A 22740-nucleotide genomic window follows, 5' to 3' on the forward strand; every position below is an offset into this window, starting at 1 on the left:
ATTGGTATTTATGGGTCTACATGAGAATCACTGGTCTGAGTAGTGGATCCTGTCTTGTATTTTGAATATATGAATATGTTTTCTTATCAGTAATAAAACTATATAATTTTTCAAATTTATATCACTTTATATCATTTTCTGTTACAAAGTTTTAAAAGTGAACTAAATATAGGTCATTTGTTATAATTAACTTTATGAGACTTTAAAAAAAATTCTCAGCATCAATCTGAGTATTATTCTGTTTCACAGACACCTCTCTTGGTTTCCCACAGTGACATTACATCCTTTAAAGTGGTCTACGATCAAATAAGCTTAAGAAATACTGCCATACAGTGTCATTTTTACAGATGCATGTTTAAAGAGCTAGGACTCAGAAAACATTAGAATATATTTTCATATCCTGACTACTTTCAAAAAACATAGTATTTTAATTATTCAAATTATGGATGGTGCTTAGTAATGAATTATCCATTAGCCAACTGACTTCCACTGCTAATATCAATATAAATTAGATCACAATGTAAATTAGATCACAGATCAACCCCCACAAGTTCTAATGAAATTCTTGGGACATGAAATAACTCCTGCAAGGCTACTATAAATACAGATCAAGGGTACCAAATGTGAAGTAGCAACATGACAAATCCACAGGCTAAGAGGCATCACCCTGGGAGCAGTGCAAATCAAGGACACTAGCTGTTTTAAACAGTATTACAAGAATTAAATCATTATCAAATGCAAAACAGAAAATACATTGTCAAAACTTTGAAGATGGTAGGCAGATTAAATAAAACACATATAAGTGAAGAATTCTCAGGGCTGGAGACACTTAGGACCATGAAGACAAATAAAGACTTTCTCAACAAAGCTGGAGAATATTTATGATCCTACTGTACTCTTGGGACCATATTGCCATTGAAAAGTGGATACCCAGCTGTCACTTAAGACAGGAAGGGGATTCTGCAAACTTGGCAGCAATCCTTCAGCTGTGTCCTTAATACCCCTCTTGGAATCTGCTACAGTGTGAAGTTACTACAGAGCTCAAAGAGGTCATAGAGATACTCTATGAAGACCAGTAAATTTTTCCAAGAGAATCAAAATTGAACACATTGCTTATATAGAATGGACTCTGAAAAAACATTTCAGGACTTAACCTAGATGAAGTATCACACCCCAAATCCCTGCCCTCGGTATTACTCACTAGTAGTACCATTATTCATTTACCCAGCTTCAAAACCTGGGTCATCTTCAACTCCTCTTTTCCCTTCACTTGCATCTCCTGTTAGCTGCCAAGTTCAGCAGATTCTATTAGGTTGGTGCAAAAGTAATCGCAGTTTTTGCCATTAAAAGTAATGACAATTACTTTGCACCAACCTAATACTTCTTCATCCGAAATCCATTCCCTCCTTTTGATCTTTAAGGCCAAGGTCCTTGTTAAGGTCCTTACTTCCTCATACTTACTTAGACTATTAAGATAATCTTCTATCCTCCCAACTTGTAGCATTTTCCCCTCTAATTCATTTTATGACTACTGTAAAATTAATCCTTCCAAAGCACAATTTAAATCATACTGGTTCCCCTTTCAAAACATCTTCAGTTACTCCTCATGTTTCTAAACCAAATATATATTCCTCAGCCTGGCATTCAAGACCTCAGTAATTTCCTGGCTGTGCTCCCACAGCTCCTTCATGTCCAGATTCTTATCCACACACTTACATGGTCCTACTTGCCTACCTCTTCTAACTTCTCTTTACCTCTGGATCTCACCATGCACAAATCTCAATTTATTCAATTTATTCAAATTTTCCGGGATCTGTACCAGACATTGCTCCCTCAAAGAAATCTTCCTCTGGCCAGACATGGTGGCTCATGCCTGTAATCCCAGCACTTTGGGAGGCTGAGACAGGAGGATCATCTGAGGTCAGGAGTTCAAGACCAGCCTGGCCAACATGGTGAAACTCCGTCTCTACTAAAAATACAAAAATTAGCCAGATGTGGTGGCGGGTACCTGTAATCCCAGCTACTCGGGAGGCTGAGGCAGGAGAATCACTTGCATCTGGGAGGCAAAGGTTGCAGTGAGTCGAGATCGCGTTACTGCACTCCAGCCTGGATAGCAGAGTGAGACTCCATCTCAAAAAAAAAAAGAAATTTTCTCCATCTTTCCCACTAGATGTCCTATCCTGCTTCTCTGAACCTTATCACATTTTTCTTGGCATCTGTTATGACCTGCTCTCTATGCTATTTATCTATTGCATGTACTATTATTTTAATTCAACCAATATTTACTAAGCCCTATGTGCCAGGCACTATAAGGCACCAGGAACACAATAAAACAGCTATGACTCTCTGAATTAAATGAACTAAGCCAGAATTACCACTGAATCTTTATAGTGTACCACACAGTTGAAAGCTAGAACAATTGTTCTATCAAGATGCTGTAAGATACCTCATAAACATATAAAGTGCCATTCAGTTAAGATGCTTGGTTTTAAAACTAAAATTCCATTAATAAAAAGGATTATTTTAAATTGGAAATTTGAAGAATCTTACAGTGTAACCTTTAAGCCCTTAATTAAAGACTTGTGCATAGGTATAGCAAAAGTAGAAGAAATAACAAATCTTTCCATTGAAAACTTTTAGAGCAAAAATTTCCATTTTTTTGAAGACATCTGTAAGTTTATCTGTTTAAAAAATGAAAGAGAGGATAGAAGGAAGGAAAACCAGACTTTGGTATCAATGGGACTTTGAATGAATATGATTAATTGAATGAATGAATGAAAAGAGACTATGAGTTTTTTTTTTGTTTTTGCACCTATCATTTTAGAATCTCAGTAAAATCCTAAGAGGTTCATGTGGGGATAACATAGATGGGGATATGTATAGTGATCAGATAAAAAGATGGGAGAATATAACCATGAGATGAGCTATATTAAATTATCATTAAGGAGAAAAACAAGATGAGATTTCCTTAAGGCTCATATCCTCAACTGAACCACCAGGAAAGAAACTCTAGCATTTAAAGATGGGAAAATTCTTAGCATACATTCCAGTTTTAAATAAGTATGCAAATTATTACATATCTGTTTCAAATATCCCCACCATTCATGATTGCTATCCAATGCCCCAGCCGTAGTACCCTCCCCAGCACCGGTCCTGCTCTCATGCTCCCCCGTTTACCTCATATGCATCTTTGATGTTCAAGGGCTCACCAAGTGCTGCCACATGTCCCACAATGCCTTTGTTCCATTCTAAGCGGATACAGTTATTTGAAGCTTCTTCCAGTGTTGAACCTTCAGCAACATCAAAGAGGCGGCTGATAAGAAACTTGTCGTTGGAGCTGTCTTCACAGACAAGGAACAGGGAATAGCGGTCAGCAGATATCAGTCCATGGATATGCAAGAAAATTTTGTGACATAAGGCTGTGACATCCAAATGACTAGAAATATCCTTCACTAATTCCAAGAGTCTTGAGCACTGGTCCCCTTCATCATGATCAAACCTTGGAGGGGTTAGAGGCATCTGTTCCTTCTTTTCTGAGTCAGAGAGGAAGCTCACAGTTCCCTCAGAATCCTTGACAACAATGGGTCTAAGAGGCCGGTCAAATTCAGAGGCAGAGATTTTCCTGGTTGGTGTTCCAGGGGCACTGTTATCTGCACGAGGACTCTGCTGCAAGGGACAAGAGCAAGATTCGGTGTGGCCTCTGATACCTTCCTTGCACACAGGGATGGTGTGAACTCTCTCAGCAAACCATGCATTGACCATTTCTCTGCAGAACAGAACGTGCAGACACATTAGATACTTGAAGAGGAAGGGTGCTATGCCTGAGAGCTCCTAAACATCTTCTCATGGTAAACTGATGAGATAATAATTTGATATGTTATAGAAAATAAAAACAAGATGGTTTACTTAAGACATATGATTTTGGCCAGGCACAGTGGTTCACACCTGTAATTCCACCACCTTGGGAGGCTGAGGTGGGAGGACTGCATGAGGCCAGGAGTTGGAGACCAACCTGGGAAACCTAGTGAGACCCTGTCTCTAGGAAAAATTAAAAAATTAGCTGGGCATGATAGCATGTGCCTATGATCCTAACTACTGGGGAGACTGAGGCAGGAGGGTTGCTTGAGCCCAGGAGTTCGGGGCTGTAGTGAGGTATGATCACACCACTGCACCACTGCACTTCAGCCCGGGTGACAAAGTGAGACTCTCTCAAAAAAAAAAAAAAGACAATTTTATTTTGGAAAACAATAGAGGACAATTGCTTTAATGAACATCTTAATAAAGGCTGACTTCTATATACATAATTTTATATATCTGATTGCAGCATACCAAGCATAAAGTCTGCTTCTCTCAAAATTAGCTTATATTAAAAAGTAAAAGACACTAAATTTGCCAATAGTTTTAGGAAAATATAAATATGCACATTAATTTGATGTTTAAAACACATAACTTGTTCTGAAGTTAAATATTTGAAAACTAAAATATTTGTCTAAATTTGGCTTGCTACTATGCCTATTTTAGATAGTTATATCTATATTGCAAAAGTAGATAAGTTTAGAAGGATTAATGAAAGAGACAAATAATTTAATATTGTATAGAAAAATCAGACTTCTGTAAATATTATCCCAGTAATGTTTGTTTAATAATGGTAAAAAAGATCTATTTTTCTAGATTATCTATGACTTAAAGTAGGCTTTATCTAAGTTTAAAAATGCAGTCCAAGAAAACTGAAGGCATTTATGTTTTTAATGTACCCTACTATGAAAGAAACTCATTTGAGCTAAAGCCATCACAGCAGGTGACTTTTTAAAACATACACAATCCAAAGCATGTTGTTCAATTCAAATAATTCCCCTTAGAACGCTGTAATCTTACACCAATTAATGGTGTCATTACTCTAGACATTTTTGGAACTCTTCTTTTGAAACAAACTTCTGAAACAATTTATAATCCAAATAAAAATACTAATTTTATCTAAAAATTAGACCTTGTTTCTCACTAACTCCTCCTCCCAAAATGAACAAATAAAACAAAAACAAAAAAACCTATGGTAACAGCTAACTTAATTCTCTATCTTCTGATAAGACATGACCCTTTAGAAAACTCAAACTTACCTTCAAAAGATAAAAACTTGCTATAACTGAGGATATTTCAAATAATTTGCCTATACAAAAAGCAATGTAATCTCAAATCTACAATGACATAATTGACTGTTTATACCAAACAAAAGTCCAGGATAAACAAGTTTGACAATGTACTATTTTGGAGATAGTATAGGGATGTAGTCACTTTCCAAAGTTTTTGGTTGTAGTAACAATTGATATTACTTCGGCCAGGCGCGGTGGCTCACGCCTGTAATCCCAGCACTTTGGGAGGCCGAGGCGGGTGGATCATGAGGTCAGGAAATCCAGACCATCCTGGCTACATGGTGAAACCCTGTCTCTACTAAAAATACAAAAAAAATTAGCCGGGCTTGGTGGCGGGCGCCTGTAGTCCCAGCTACTTGGGAGGCTGAGGCAGGAGAATGGCCTGAACCCAGGAGGCTGAGCTTGCAGTGAGCTGAGATCACGCCATTGCACTCCAGCCTGGGCTACAGTTCGAGACTCCGTCTCAAAAATAAAATAGGCAATATCTAACAAATTTTAAATGTATGTATCCTTTGTTCCAGAGATTTTACACACGTGACAAAGGAAATACAAGGGTATTTACTGTATATAGTAAGTTCGTTTGCTATAGTAGATAAGAAGCAAACTAATATCACCAATAGAAGGCTGACTAAATACATCATGGCACACTTATACAAGAGAACACTAGGCAGACATTAAAACATGATTATATGTACTGATATGTATGATATGAATTAATTAAGTGAAAACAGAAGATGTAAAAGAGTTTGAAAAGAACACACTGTCTTATTTCTGAGTCTTTACTAAGTCTTTCATTTATGGGATGTTCCCCTAATTATTTCATTTTGAACAATGATGTATTATTTGTTAAATATACATTACTTTGAAATGATACCCCATCTAGAATGTAATGGGTCAAAATGAAAAGATAAAAATATTACCCCCCTTATAATTTCAAGAGTTGAATACAGTTATAAAAGTCTCCAAAAAGTTTAGGGGAAATAAGTTCAAGAGATCCATTGTAAATATGGTGACTATAGTTAATAATAATGTATTGTATATTTAAAAATTGCTGAAAGAGAAGATTTTAAGGGTTCTCACCACAAAAAACGATAAGTATGAGGCAATGCATATGTAAACTAGCTGGACTTAGCCATTCCACAATGTATACATACATCAAAGCATCATGCTGTACACCTTAAATACATAAAATTCTTGTCAATTAAAAAATAAATTTAAAAATATCCAATGAGTAATTTAAAGGAAAACAACCTCACTGGCCTTATGAATTGACTGGCTTTCTAATAAAGAGGTATTACAAATTTGAAGAAGCACAAAAGCAATGTGGTAGGTAAGTGTATTGTACAAATCACAAGCATATACCTACACAGATTTTTAAAAACATATAATTGTCCTAATGTTTCATAGATGCATGCTGTGACTTAGGACAAAATTTCCGGTGAAGACAACATACATTAATTAAAATAATTCAGTATCTGAAAACCTTAGAAGTGAAGGTGACACACTCTGGGATTTGCTTATGTAGCCCCCAGAATTGCACTAATAGTGCCAAAGACACTGATGCTAAAAATGCATGTGAAGCTGCCAACAGTGCATAGGAAGCTTTCAAATAAAACTTTTGGAAAAGATAAGACAGGAAAAAAGCAATATGTCTAAGTTAACATATCTGATGTGATTTTAAATATGGACATGTTACTAAACTGTTAAATCAATATAAAAATAGACATTTTAACAATTTCAGCCACAAACCCAAAACTTAGCCCCAACTTATTTCTTATCTTCTCAACGGGAAATGGAGATCTCCTTTTGAATTTTAAATTAAACTGCCTACTTGACAACTCCACGTGGATATCTAGACCACTTAAAATGGTGAAAACAGAATTCCTAAGACCCTACCCATCTCACCTTGCCTCATCTTACTTCCTGCCAGTTTTCCCACATATGGAGTACCATCACCTCCACAGTTACTCAAACCAAACACGTAGGAATTACTCTAAATTTCTGTTTCCTTCAACTCTCACATTCAGTTGCGCAGTCAAGTTCTGTCAACCTGACTTCCAAAATCCTATATCCCAATCTGCTTATTTCTATCTCCATTACTACCACCCTGGTCCAAACCCCACTATCTCTCAGTTGGATTGTTGCCATAGTCCCCTAATTAATCTCTCTGATCCTATACTTACCCCCTTGCAATCCCATTCTCCACACAGCAGCCACAGTAAATTTTCAGCAAAGTATGTCAACATCTTAGCTACCCTACTTGGCTTTTCATTGAACTGAGAATAAAACCTGAGCTCTTGTAATCCCCTACAAATAGGTTCCTCTCACCCATGCCAGCATCCTTGGCGCTCCTGAAGCACACCAAGCACTAACTACCCTGTCTGGGATGCTCTCCCCTCATTGGCACGTGGCTGATCCACTTCCACATCCCCTGCTCAAACAAGTCATCTCTGACTGCTCCACCTAAAGTGGTCCTGATACATCATGTTCTTATCCTACATAATTTAAATTCTCACTATCTGCTATTTTTCTTGTTTATCAATCTGTTGTTATATCATCTATCCCCTCTGACTAGATATTTCATTAGTGCTATGTGTTCACTGCTGCATCTCCTGTACTTAGATTAATGCTCACCACATACAGTAGTAGGTCCTCAAAATATTTCTTGAAGTAAATGAATAAATAAATGAAGCCTCCTGAAGCATCAAAAGGTACAACAGTCTTTTGAATATCTAAATGCTGGTGTGTTTATTACAGAAAATCAACATTGTGTTTTAGCGATTACTGTTAATCACCCCTTGGATGTGTAAGTCTCACAAGTGACCATGACTAATTTATGCTTGTATACTTGCAGTGCCTGGTGCAGCATATGTCTTAAGCAGAGCCAGTGCCTAAAAGTTCTACATTATGTGTTTGTGATTACTCTATTTGTCTCATAAATGTTGCTTACGGATATTCTCTTAGAGACATTAACTCAATATTAAATGACATAGGAAAAGCAGATGTAGCATATTCAGTCAGTCAACCAACAATCTGTATTAACCACCAGTGGTAGGGAAAGAGAGTTCTCATGACTACATTATTGATTATCTGAGTCCCTGTAATTACATGCTTGCAGAGGAAAACATATGTTATCATAACATCAAAATCACTGATGAACCAACCACAAATAAAATTAAATCATTTCTCACACATCTTTCCCTTTGAGCATTCCTTGGAGTTCTGCAGCGCACAATCTATATGGCCAAATGAAGTGGGCCTTTGCCCTTAAGACTAATATCTATACTCCGCTGATTTTTAAAAAATACTTCAGTCTGTATGCAAATACAAATCACCTGCAAATTGAAATTAAAATTCTTATATAAGACATATGCTATGGTCTAAAATGTATGTCCCTACAAAATTCATCTCTTGAACCCTAACCCCGAAGGTGATAATATTAGGAGGTGGGGCCTTTGGGAGGGCTCTGCCCTCATAAATAGGATTAGTGCCTGATGTAGTTTGGATGTCCCCTCAAAATCTCATGTTGAAATGTAATCCCCAGTGTTAAAGGTGGGGCTTAGTGAGAGGTAACTGGATTATGGGGGCAGATCCCTCATGAATGGCTTCACACCATCCCCTTCATGATGAGTGAGTTCATGGCCTTGTTTAAAAGTTGTTTGTTTAAAAGTACATGGTACCTCCCACCATCCCGTCCTTGTTCTCATTCTTGCTCCTGCTCTTGCTATAACTTTCTCACCATATGATATGCAGGTTTCCACTTCACTTTCCATATGATTGACAGCTTCCTGAGGCCTCCCCAGAAGCTGGGCAGATGCCAACACCATGCTTCCTGTAAAGCCTGCAGAACCATAAGCCAATTAAACCTCTTTTCTTTATAAATTACCCAGCCTTGGGTATTTCTTTAAATCAATGGAAGAACAACCTAATAGAGGGCCCTTATAAGGGGCCTATGGGAGCTTGTTAACTCCTTTTGCCCTTCTGTGAGGACACATAAAAGTTGACATCTATGAGGAAGAAGCCTCCACCAGAATCTGCTGGTGCCTTGATCTTGGACTTCCCAGCATCTGAAACTGTGAGCAACAAATTTGTGTTTATAAATTATCCAGTCTAAGCTATTTGTTATAGCAGCCAGCATGGACTAAGACAATATAGATTTTCTAGACATAGATTAAAGTGATGTTGGAGAATCCTTCTAATATTACACAAAGCCACTGACAATTAAGAGTTATGCCCAATTAAAGACCAGTTAACAACTGAAGAAACAATCAATAAGGATAATGACATAGCAGATACTCACAAAGAGAATATTAGTCAAATAATTATATTCTGAATTAAGAAAGCCCCTTGGGCAAAGCTGATGAAGCCTTCAAATATTAATTCAAAAAACTAGTTTAGGGAGAAAATTATCTTTATGACCCTGAAGCAAAAGCCAAACATGAACTGAAGATAATTGTTTATGGCTACACTCTGTTACAATTTATTTAACAGAGTTAGCAGAGTTTCATCCTAAGAATTAGCAGAGTTTCATTACAATCTCAATTTTATTATTAATAGCTCAAATATAAACTTATTTTCATAATCTGTGGTTCTATTTTTCAAGATAAAGCTCCAATCAAAACCTTCTCATGAACTTTTTTCTATTTTGATAGAATTAACTTTAATTGTCTTTTTTTTTCTGGAACGAATTATTCCCATAAGACAGAGATTTCCACAAGGTACTATATTGGGCACCAGGGACAGAATAATGAGCAACTCCAGAAAAATTATCATGATCTTTCCTTTCAAACTTAAAAGTTTATATTGTGTTCAGAAGTTATATACATATTGGATGTTCCTGGCATATGAAGTTAGGTAAATGTACACAAATAAGTAACGGAAAAGATGATTGTGAACATGTCCAATATAAAAGTAGAAAGCAACGGATGGAAATCCAGAAACCTCAGTAGTAGTTCTGACTGGGTAATCACTTCGATGGTCTAGGATAGGATCTCCATTTTCCTTTCCCTTTATTAATTCTAGGGGGTTTTGAAAAATATTCACATCAGTGCTACTGGAAAAAAAAACATAATTTTATTTAAACCTAGTGAGGCAGGCATTAATGGTCCTACTTTCTAAAATATGAAGCTAATTAAATGTCTGAACCACACCCATTCTACTATTTGGTGGCAACACCAGGAATCAAATCCAGGTTTCCTATTCCAGGTACTATACCCTATTAAGAATATAAAAGTTCCCAGAGCATTAGTGCTTGCCATGAAGAAGGCACTCCGTAACATCTAGCTGAATCTAGAAGTAAAAATCAAATTCAAGCAGAGAAGGCATAGAGAAAGATGACTTACGACACATGTTCAAATGAAATCCTTTACCTCCAGGTCATAAAAGGACCACACACTGTTCTCTTAAGGTAAAAACACTATTTCTAAGGACTCAGGGAACAAAGATTCTTAAGGATAGTGTCCATAAAAAAAAAAATCTAACTAAATTCCAACATATCTATGTTTCTCTGAAAACAGGTCACATTTTGTAAGTCTAAAGCAATGTCCTGAAAAGAAGTATAATAAATGTGTTCGAGAAAAAGTCATCCCCAGAGTTGCTAGATTTAGCAAATAAGAAAGACAACCTGCTAAAAATGAGTTTCAGATAAATAATGAATAAGTTTTCAGTATAAGTAGTATCTGAAATTCAAGATGAACTGGGTGTCCTGTATTTGATCTGGCCACTCCAGTCATTCTACATAGCTTTTCCTAACTGAAATTGTTGGCGGATAGGCAACAAAGAGAAGGCAGGTTCTATGCAGCATACTAGTAAGTTCCAGGCTATCAAATCGCTCATTTTATCATTGAGAGCGCACAAAGGACTACCACAAAGTAATCCTGTGTATGATAATTGAACCTTTTGAAAGCACTTGGATTCATAACTTGCAGTAAAACTAGAGCATAAAATATCTCCTTAAATCAAGTTCATTCATTTTGCTCTAAAACCATCCCACATAATGTATTGCATAGGGACAAAACAAACTGCAAACTACTTATAAAAGGGAGATTTACTAATTGACAAAAATTCTTGGGATTACAAAGGATTGAGAGGCTGCACTTTCAGCCATGAGTCCTGGGTTCTAATCTCAGCATTTGTTACTAACAGGATGTGTGACTAGCACTAAGCAATTTTCTTCCCCTGAGTTTCCATTTTATCCCTGATAAAACAAGAAAAATAGCACCAGTTCTGGCCTTTTATGAAGTGTAAGGTGCTGACTGTCTTCAGCAGAGTATAAAGTCAGGAATATTAGACTAACAATCAGGTGATAATTCTAGTTCCAGCTACAACACTACATGCATCTGATGCTAAAACAATTACAACTTCTCTGGAGTTCATTTTCACTGGAGTTTGAGATCTTCAGTGGTAAAAATGGGCTGCTGTATTAACAGGCTATTAAGACTCCCCACGACAGTTTGCAGTATGAATAGGACAAGAAGTGGTCCTTGGGTCTGTCAACTTCTTTTTGCCCTTCAACTTCCTCATTTTTAAATAGGGGGAAAGTCTTCTGGCTCCTTCACTCACTGCACAGGGTTGATGTGTGAGTCAAATTAGAAAATGCACATGGAAGCGTTTCAAGATCTCTTCAACATATCTAAGAATTTGCTATCTCTTACACCCTTAGTACTCATTCCAATGAAGACAAAGGGCTGGGTTAAGGAGTAATGGCTGTTATTTCCTCAAAAAGGTCAGCCAAGAGAATCAGAAAAAGGATGAGAGTAAAAAGGTTGTTTTTGGTGATACAAGCCCACAGGTTGAGGGGCCCTAACTGGGTTTGGATATAGGCCAGCAACATGCACCATGAACACTCAAAAGTCCTTGGCCAAAGCAAATACTTCAGAATGGCATTCTTGACAGAATCTTACTAAGTTTAAAAAAAAAAAAAGAAAAAAAAAGAGAACAGTTTAAATTACATCATAGCCATCTGAGCAAAAACAACAAAACAGAAACAAATTCCATTGAAGTATCTGTAGCTTTTACCACAAGTACTAATAATCTGGACTCTCCACTTTCATGTATAAGTGTATCTTTGCTAACTGCCCTGCAAACCTGGAAGCAATCAGAAGAAAGCCTAGCTGCCCTCTTGAAGTCTTTCAGTTGATTTAACTTTTACAAAGCTATTAATGAAAGACAACAGGCCCTCCACACTTCAAAGAAAGCCACAGCCATGGAAAATGCAATGAACATTGAAGCCAATAATTTATAGTCAATGATAAGAGCCTGAGTTTTACATCACATCCATATCTTCCTCTCTTCTCACCAAAATCTTTTATTATCCTCCAATCACTTATTTCCTACATATTTTATTACACAAAAAATTCTTACCCATAAATAAGTTGTATTACATACCCTTTTAACAAGAGTGAATTTAGTTTTGCTTTTAAACTTTTACAACACATCCTGAGATATGAAGAAACCCTGGTGGGCACCCAAAAATCACTGTTGGAAGTTATTCCTTTCAGATAACACTAATGTCAATACAACCTGTTGTTTCAAACTTGCATATTCCACAGATGATACTTAAGGCTCACGAAGATATCCTTTTCCATACTGAGCAAGCAAAGAACCCCAAATTCATATTAATTAGATGGTAGGAAATAAAACCAAATGGAAGTTGCCTAAAACCTTTTGAGCTCTTGTCATAAATGTGACTCAAATCTTACTCTCGAAACTTTTTACACAATGAATCACATCAGAAGTTTATTATCCAGATATTCTACTTTACAGAAGACTCTTGAAGCTCAAACTGCTTATAAAATAATGATTTAATATAAAAATCAGTGTCATTAAGCATAATGTTTAACACATTTTGATTTCATGAAGCTAACAGCACCGCACCCGTCAAGAGGATGATGTTATTGTGTGAGTAGAGCACCCAGCAAAACTAATGAGCATGTGCACTACCCTGGTTCCAGCAGCTGCTGCAGGAAAAGGCGAAAGTTGACAGACATTTTGTGTCTTTAGTAATAAAAAGGGATGAACAAATTCATTCGTGAATGATAAAAAAAAAAAAAAGGAATTCTGGAGGTTAGGAAGCTTAGAAGGTGAATGGTTATCAACTTTTACAATAGTTTTAACAAAGAGTTTATTTTATCAAAATTACACACGGCAAAAATACAATGCTATTTCATTTTACACATACTATGTGCTCATATTTTGTAACTAAATGAAAAGTGTGGCACTCTTGAAATGATGGACTCAATTAAGTTAATGATTAAATTAAATAGTGCCAAGTTAGTATTGTAATACATTTTTATGGATATTTAAATAGATTTGTATTGCATATTGGGTACACTTCATCTCATAGTCTCTAAAAAGTTTATAAATTGATTAATAATATTCATTGAAAAAAATGAAATGTAACTGTATGGCATATAATCTGGGAAGAATCAAAACCTTCCCCCCTTTCCAATTTATCGCTGCCACTCAAGATTGTTATAAACCTATCACAAGATAGAAAACTACACCTTATGTTTTGGGTTTTTAGAAATTTTCCACTAATCTACACAAGTCACGGTTTCTTCCAAATGCCCTCTATCTAGAAGTATTAAACAGGACTACAAAACTTGTTGACAGGATGGAGGGATGCAAGCCCTAGAACTGCATTTCAAATATAATTAGCTAAAGGGACACGCACACACACACGCACACACGTGTCTGTATCCGAAGGGTCTCCCTGTGGCAATAACTTTACTTTCTACCAAAGTGGAACTGCTCACTCACATTACAAAATGAATCTTGAAAAAGACAGAAAGGCTTTAAAATACATATTCAATATTCCAGATGTCTTGAAATGGAAAATTAATTAAAATATTTTATAAGGTTTATAGAATATTTCTTGGCTTCTAGAAAAGTAAGGAAAAGAGAAGAAAAATTGACAAAGCAAAGTAAACTTTTGATATAAACATAATAACCCTCACGAGTTAAAAGTATAACTAGGTGAAACCTACTCGTAGAGCAACTAGTTTAATACGTTTTGTACTCTGGCCTAAAATAATGTATCAAAGGATAAAAATCCTTTGAAAATATACTGTACTAGGGTATTTGTGTTCTAATGCTAAAAAGATAATTATAATGGCCTAGTACCGAAATTTTCAACCACTCTATTTTAAAATGTCATTTGAGATTTCCCAATTTTTATACTCTGAAATTATATATGGAAACTAAACTCACTTGGGCAAAGTCTTTAGGCACATCATTAAGTAATGTGCTTCCACAGAAAGAGGCCGTAGAAGAAAATGTTAACCTCTTCCTGAGTTAGAATCCTCATGACATTAAATCTATGAGCCTTTGCTTTGCTTACATTAATATTGACACTGACTTTCAGTATAGCACAGTGATTAAGGGCCCTAGATGAGACAGACTTAGGCTTTAACCCCAGAATCACCTCTTTCTAAGAATATGACCTTAGGTACATTATTTACTCTCTTTGTAAAATGGAGATCATGATAAAAGTAAAGGAAATGATGCTGGAGTCAGATACACAGTGTTTCATTCATGATAGTTATTGTTTTTAAGTTAACTGAATATTAAGTGGAGTATATTTTTTAAACTGATTAAGTTTTTGGTTTTTTTAAATAAAGAAAAATTATTTAATGGATTTATACAGCAGAATAAGTAGATGTTGGCTCTTGCTTCTTCCTAAGCCCCTAATTTAAAAGCAATAACTTCTCTACAGACGTATTTCATATTAAAATAAAAGAGAGAGAGAGGGCTGTTTTCATGTATTTTTTCAAATTACAACTTAAAAAATGGACTCCTCAGACTAATATCTACACTTACATATAACAAAATTTTCTGAATTTTATATTAAGATTAGGTGATAAACATTTAACTGACAAAAATAAATGCAAGAATATAATTTGTTTTTTTCAGTACTACTTAGAGACTTTTTTTTTGTCAAAAATAAGTTATACATTTGGGGACTATTTTTTCCCAAAATATAAAAGTTAAAACTGTTTGACAACAAATGTAAAAAAAATACAATAATTACCTATGATGAACACCATAGCAATACTTCATAATTCTAAACTGGAGCACAGTTTTAATATCTGATAAAACAACGCTTTAACACTCTGCTATAGGTAATTTATGGATTAAATTGGCTTAGTTCTTATCCAGGGGTACTTCCTTGGGTAAATCCTAAAAGTAGGGTGATACCAATCCTTGGACCTCAAAAATGTCCATATAGCAAGTCCATTGAGCAGTAACTTTTGGGGGAGATTTGCAGGGTGTATTTTTGTGTTTATAAATCAGCTACTAAAATGCCATCCTCTTTTCTCTTTTCAATGCCTTTTTCATTAGTCATGTAAATTAATCACTAATACCAGCATTGCAAAGAGTATACTAAATTTTCTGACTGGAAAGTATGATTGATAACTTATATGGAAATCTGCTAAAATTAGGGAAAACACAAAATAACTCACATAAAAAATCATGTTGGCTACTTTTCCTGCTCTTGGATCCTTATTTTATACAGTTTCAGTTACATTGTTTGCATAATTTGACCTGGATCCACTACTCAAATTTGGAAAAATACTTAAAAGAATGAAAATATTCAATCTGAGAAATTGATACTCGGCTCTCCTGGTGAGAATAAAGAACTCTTACAGCTGAAAGAGATTTTTAAGCTCACTTATGAATCTCTCTGCCTTGAGTCTTCACCCTCTTTCACCTCCCATCTTAAAGTTTGAGGTTCATTAACTTGAGCCAGTCACAAAGTTGGCTAATAGCTGGAAACAAAATCTGGGGGTCTGGGCTCCCATTCCAGTTCCCTTTCCAGTACCTTACACAATCCCACAAAAACTTCTGTTCGAACCATTAATAAAATTCATCTAAAAAATGAAAATGACATTTAAAGTCTATGAAATCACTATGCTGTCAGAACTTAATTCCCATCTACCAGGATAAGGAAATGCCTATCAAAGTTTGTGATTATATTTAAGGCACTGATGATGCTCAAGGTAAAATGGTAAACTACTGAAAATTACCACTAAAAAGATAAGGAAACATGCATTATTTCCTTTAATTTTCTAGTGAACACTATGAGGTAAACGACATTATCTCCATTTTACAGAGAGAGTAAATAATGCATCTAAAGTCTTCCTCTTAGAAAAGTAGGTCTGGGGTTGAAGCCTAAGGCTGTCCTATCTAGGGCCCTTCACCATAAACAGAAATCAATTTCAAAGGGTTCACAACAGTGGCTCCTAATCAAGTAGTGGTGCCAACCCTTGAGGGGCATTTGGAAATGTGTGGGAATAGATTTTCCATCACATGGATGGGGGTGGCCCTGGCATTTAGAGTCTGGAGTTCAGGGATGTTAAATGTCCTGCTATGCACTAGACAGCCTCTAACAACAAAAAAGTGTCACCACCAAATGCCAACATCTTTTGAGAAGCAATGGTTTAGATGATTAAGAGATTAACAGACTATTATTAAACAAAACGGGAGATTTTGGACACCTCTAAGTGATATCCTCCAATAACCTCTACTCTGATGTTACAGTGAGTAGTTCGCTTGGGTCTGGCATGGTAAGGAAATGAAGAGTCTGCCCAAAGTTATTTAGTATTTCTAAGTTTGCTCCAGCTATGAAAACATCTGAGAAGCTTAAAATGCAGAATTGCTTCATATGATTTTAACTTCAAATTTGACTGAGAATTGGAAGGGACAAAATATTTTGTAATTTTCTGTGCACTCACAACACATGGTATAAAAGAAGTTGCTTAAAGGAAAACCTACCACTTCTGAAAGAAAACAATAACTCAAATCTATGCACTAAACATGTAAATCAGTTGGCTTTGCAGTTTAGATATGGGAGAGACTGGACTAGAATGGCATTTATCTGAGGTTTGAGAGCTCAGAATTCAAAACAAGTATGTTTTGAAGATCTTTACTTTGTTCTATAAAATGTTCTAATTTTATATTTTCACAATAATCATAATCAAAACAAAAGAAAGTGAAAGAAATTGCTTTCAGTTACTGGGAAGACCATCTTATTACCAACTACTGCCCTGTAATTTTAGTTCTAAGGTTTATATTTGTGTTAATGAGAAAATAAAAGACGTAAATTTAATACGCATATATGCCTTCATAGCAAGCAAAAAATGAAAGCTGGTATGCTGTGCTAGAGGAATAAGTTTCATGATTGTTCAGAGAGACCCAGTGGGAGAAGTGAAATCATTATAGGCCAAATTGTAGCAAAGGCCAGCTGACTTACCATACTGTTTTTCAGATAGTTAGAACCATATTTACTTTTCAAGAGTGTTTTAATGAATGCTGTAAATCTGCATTTGGCTGTGGTTTTATCATTTTGTTCGTAATTAACTGAGAATGTATTTTGGCATTACAGTTGCATAAATGTTTTAACTATGATTAAATTATATCTGCTTTTATTTATTCTACTTCTAAGAATTCCACACTTCACTAACATTAAAATAAAAGGAAGTCAACACTAGGTATGGTAGACATCTAGAACTTCTGGGTCTGCCCACATCACTTTCTTTTGGGAATGTACCCTCCCCAACGACATATCACCTTATGGGCTACCTGCCCCAACAAAACAGTCAAACAACCCTACTCTCCCGAATACAATGATTGGTTCAGAGTTGGGATGTGACCCAGGTGAGACCAGGGTAATCTGGGGAAGACTGATATGGATAAGAAGGCACCTCTCTAATATCAGAAGTTTAAGACCCACATACAGTTAACAAGTAGAAGCTCTCAGCACATGAAGAAAGCATGCAAGAAAATAAAGCCAACACAGCACAGGGCCAAAAGATACATGGATAGATGAATACATAAACAAATGGATACATGGATAGATAAATAGATGCAAGGAAGGGCAGGTAAACAGAGTAGATAGATGAAAAGATAAATAGAGATAGGTAGATGCATAGATAGATAGACAGACAGATAGATAGTTAGATAGACACAGAGACAGACAGAATTTTCGCAAGATTATTTGATTAGCTAAATTTACAGCTAACCCAATCCCGCAAGCAATTAAAATTATGTGAGTCAATTCTGTATGGGTTCAAGTTGAGTTTCTGTCACTTGCAACCAAAAGCTTTCTAATATATTGTAAATCAAAAAGAATGTCTTTCTTTAACAGGAGTACATTACTTAAGTTTGAAAAATGAGATTGGCCGGGCGCGGTGGCTCACGCCTGTAATCCCAGCACTTTGGGAGGCCGAGGCGGGTGGATCACCAAGTCAGGAGATCGAGACCATCCTGGCCAACAAGGTGAAATTCCATCTCCAATAAAAAAAAATACAAAACATTAGCCAGGCATGGTGGTGGGCGACTGTAGTCCCAGCTACTCGGGAGGCTGAGGCAAGAGAATGGCCTGAACCCGGGAAGCGGAGCTTGCGGTGAGCCGAGATCGCGCCACTGCACTCCAGCCTGGGTGACAGAGCGAGACTCCATCTCAAAAAAAAAAAAAGAAAGAAAGAAAAGAAAAATGAGATTATATGATCCCTACTAACTCTAAATTTCAGTGATCCTGTGTGTGTGTTTTAATTATTTCATCAGCTCAGAAGGTCAGGGTCTTTTCTCTTTGTGTATTTTCAGTATAGGTATTCAACTAAAAGTAGAGAAGTTAAGTCTTATCTTTTATAATTATCACTATGAATATGATATCAAATGGTGATCCTTTCTCTCCTGATTTTAGGTAAAATACAATTATTCAGAGAAGAAAATTTGCAAAAAGTTAATCTTACTTTATAATTCAGAAACAAGAGAAAAGTCTCCCCTCTCCTGAAGATTAAAAAAGCTAACAATGGTACATAAGACATTTAAAGGCATTTTCATTGCAAACTAAAAACCAGAGAAAATATATCTTTAAAAGCTTTAAAGGCCGGGTGCGGTGGCTCACGCCTGTAATCCCAGCACTTTGAGAGGCCGAGGTGGGTGGACCACGAGGTCAGGAGATCGAGACCATCCTGGCTAACATGGTAAAACCCCGTCTCTACTAAAAATATAAAAAATTAGCTGGGTGTGGTGGTGGGCACCTGTGGTCCCAGCTACTCGGGAGTCTGAGGCAGGAGAATGGCATGAACTCGGCTTGCAATGAGCCGAGATTGCGCCACTGCACTCCAGCCTGGGTGACAGAGCAATACTCCATCTCGAAAAAAAAAAAAAAAAAAAAGAAAGAAAAAAAAAGCTTTAAAACATTTTTAGAATTTTTATCAAAATGATTCTTATAAACTTAACACTCAGTTTGCTTTACCTACCTTAAACATTTGGTTGGCAACAAATATAAATTCCTACCACTCAGAGAAAATGAATTAAGCACTTATATTGCAAAAAAAAAAAAAAGTAATTTAAAACGAGAATATCAAGTCAGTAAATAAGATTACAGAGCTAAATATCAAATGAATGACTCATATGGAAAGACTTTCTTCAATTTTTATTCCTAGGTATGTGACTCACAGGCACTTTTCCCTGAGAACCTGGTATAATAGATATTTCCAAGCCACATTCACCAGCTGTAATAGTGGCCAACTGAATCTACATCTATGCAGCTAAACTAATTTCATAGGAAGTCCTGCAAAGTCAGTAACTAGTCTGCATCCTAAATTCACAAATTAGTCATTTTTCAACCCTTCACTATCAATCAACTCATTGATTTATTTAATTGTCCTACAGTCGTTACTAAAGGTTTTTTATCCTAGGAAGAGGTTTTATCCCACAATTGGCTATTGGAACAAAGAACAAATATAGCTTGACACAGCAATTATAGGTTTAACTTCTAAGTTAATTTGTATTTTCAAATCTAGAGGAAGGGGTGCCTCAAAGTAGGACACACTCCCTATAATCGGATAAGGGCGAAGCTACAAGCTTTACCTATACAACCTGAACAGAACTCCAAATATTTCAAAAGAAATGATACTTGAGACCAGAGTCAAATCATTTATTTAAGCAGAATAATTTAAAAAGGAAATTTTGTTGCATAGCATAATCAAAATACTAAAAATTTCCTCATCTTGAGGTGCTGAGGACATAAACGTGTGAAAATATTGACAATTTCTACAGATCATCAGATGACAGACTGAAAAAAAGCTACTGAATGATACCACAAGCCTATTTAAGTTTGTGTTATACTAAGCAAATCGATTTATTTAAAGATATCCATCTACACTAATTGCCATTGCATTAATTCTACCACATTTTTAGAAATCATGTAGTTTAGGCTCTAACATGGGTCTGAATTTGAAACTTTGAAAACACTAGAGATAGAAGAGCAATGAGAAACATTATTTCAGGGGCTCCTATGGATTTCTCCAGGCAGGAAGAATGCAATCCAGAAGAGTGCTTCAAGGACACTAAAAGCAGCTTAGAGCTGGTTATATGGACCCTGGTTATGAACAACATAAGAAAAAAAGGCCATTATTGCACCAGAATTACCATTATAAAAATACTATAAACAATATCAAAGTTAGACTGGGTCAATGCTCAGAGGGTTTTATTATCATCAACACTAACAACTGCCTCACAAAATATGCTTAACAATTCATTTGTCTGAAAATTGTGGAAAGTTTATATTCCTATATAATTATAGAAACAATAATTTAAAAAAATACATAGCAATATTTATATACATAATCTGATTGTATTGTAAATACTGTGCAATAAAAATGCTACAGCTTTCAGAAGTGAGAGAAGAATTACAAGGAAAAAAAATGAAGGACGGAATTCCAAACACAGGACAAGGAACCTCAATTAATTCAGCACAGCTTTGCAGTATCAAATAAAGTCTATCATAGAAAGCTATATGGGAGTGTAAAACTTCTGTTTCTGGACTTTGATCCAAGCTGTCATAAAAACTTGCCCTCACTTAATATCTCTTATTTCCAGTATATGCCAAATATTCTCGAGCTTTTGCCTGTACAAAACAAAGCAATAAAGTCAATCATGTCATCCTTAACAATATTAAATGACCTAAAACATCACCCACAATCACAGAGCTGACTAGTAATTAATGAAAGGTAACTTTATTCTAATATGCTGTCAAGAATAACAACAGCTGTTAAGCAGCATTAGCACCAGGAAAGCTTCAGTTGTAAAAGGCATACGCATTAAAGCCCTCAATTAACACAGTAGCTGAGGCCTTTAGGACTGCAAATTGTCTACAATAGTGACCTGGGAGTTTTCCAGATGTGATTTATTGGCCTCAAATTAATTTTTATGCCAACAGACTATGTTCTGAATCATTCAATTGACACCTTCAAATGGACATAAACAGGTTGTGATAACTAAAAAGCTCCAAGTTATAGCTTTTTTTTTTTTTTTTTTTTTTTTAAGATGGAGTCTCACTCTGTTGCCCAGGCTGGAGTGTAGTGGCGCAGTCTTGGCTCACTGCAACCTCTGCCTCCCGGGTTCAAGCGAGTCTCCTTAGTAGCTGGGATTACAGGTGCGCGCCATGCCTGGCTAATTTTTGTATTTTTAGTAGAGACGGGGTTTCACCATGTTGGTCAGTCAGGCTGGTCTTGAACTCCTGACGTCGTGATCTGCCCGCCTCGGCCTCCCAAAGTGCTGGGATTACAGACATGAGCCACCGTGCCAGGCCCAACCTATAGCTTTTAATAAGATGCGTAGCTCTCTACTTGAAGACAGTGATAGTAAACAATGTAATATAATGGCATAAATGCTTTCAAGGTCAACCCAAATTCACAGGTGTTTGAGAATTTAGGAATGCCAGAACCTTGATGTTCAATAACTACCATTGAGTGTAGATCATTTAGTCTGAGAAAAGGATGGAAAATCATGCATGAATGTCGAATGACAACAATTAAATAATGCAGAAATTGTTTTTATCAGCAAGCCTGATTACTGGTGCAGATGGACGATCTGGGTGAATATAAATATATTTTAAATCTTAAAACATGCCGCATGCATCTACAGAACTATTTTGTTTCATGGGTTTCCTGAATCACATACAATATTCATTTTACACTTACAAAGTGTAAAAAGAGGGGAAAAGCAAAGTAATGTGAGCTCCTACTTAAAAAAAAAAAATCCTTAGCTGTAAAGTTAAAACGTATGCAATAAGTTTTTACCACAAAATGTGAACCACACTGGGGTTAGTGGTTTGCATTTTTATAATCAACAAATGTCCATCCTCTTATTCACATTTTAAGTCTCCTGTTAACGCCACCAAATATAAAACCAAATTGGAATATTGTTTCATGAAAGACCTCTGGCTACACACAAATTCTTAGGTTATATTCTTTACTCTGACAACTTTCAGCACTTTATTATAACTCTTAAAATTGAGGACCTGCACTATTAAATATTTTACACTTTCATTTTCCAACTTACACTCAACCTCTTAAGAATATGTATACACACATACATATATATATCACAGAAAGTGTTCAGCCTGTTGCCAACATCAACTGTAATTTAAAAACTCTAACCGAAAATTTTTTAAAAGTTTTTTTAGAGCCTCAGATGATCTAAATTTTACAGTGAGCATGGTAAATTTGAGAAATAGGATTTTGATCCTATGCTGCTTGGGAGAAAAAGTAATGGGAAAAGAAATGTAACTCAGCTCTTT

The 22740-nt window shown here is 35.9% G+C and overlaps 1 protein-coding gene across 3 annotated transcripts in view; it reads right to left on the reverse strand.

The window, feature by feature from the left end:
* PDE5A (phosphodiesterase 5A) overlaps positions 1–22740 on the reverse strand; it is a 136273-nt gene that overhangs the window by 108304 nt on the left and 5229 nt on the right. For all 3 annotated transcript variants that reach the window (XM_004040328.5, XM_004040329.5, XM_031010214.3), the window contains exon 2: positions 3178–3766. In XM_004040328.5, coding sequence (XP_004040376.1) covers positions 3178–3766 — 589 coding nt within the window. The remainder of the gene's footprint in view (positions 1–3177; positions 3767–22740) is intronic.

Source organism: Gorilla gorilla, chromosome 3, assembly GCF_029281585.2.
Source record: "Gorilla gorilla gorilla isolate KB3781 chromosome 3, NHGRI_mGorGor1-v2.1_pri, whole genome shotgun sequence".
Taxonomy (NCBI): domain Eukaryota; kingdom Metazoa; phylum Chordata; class Mammalia; order Primates; family Hominidae; genus Gorilla; species Gorilla gorilla.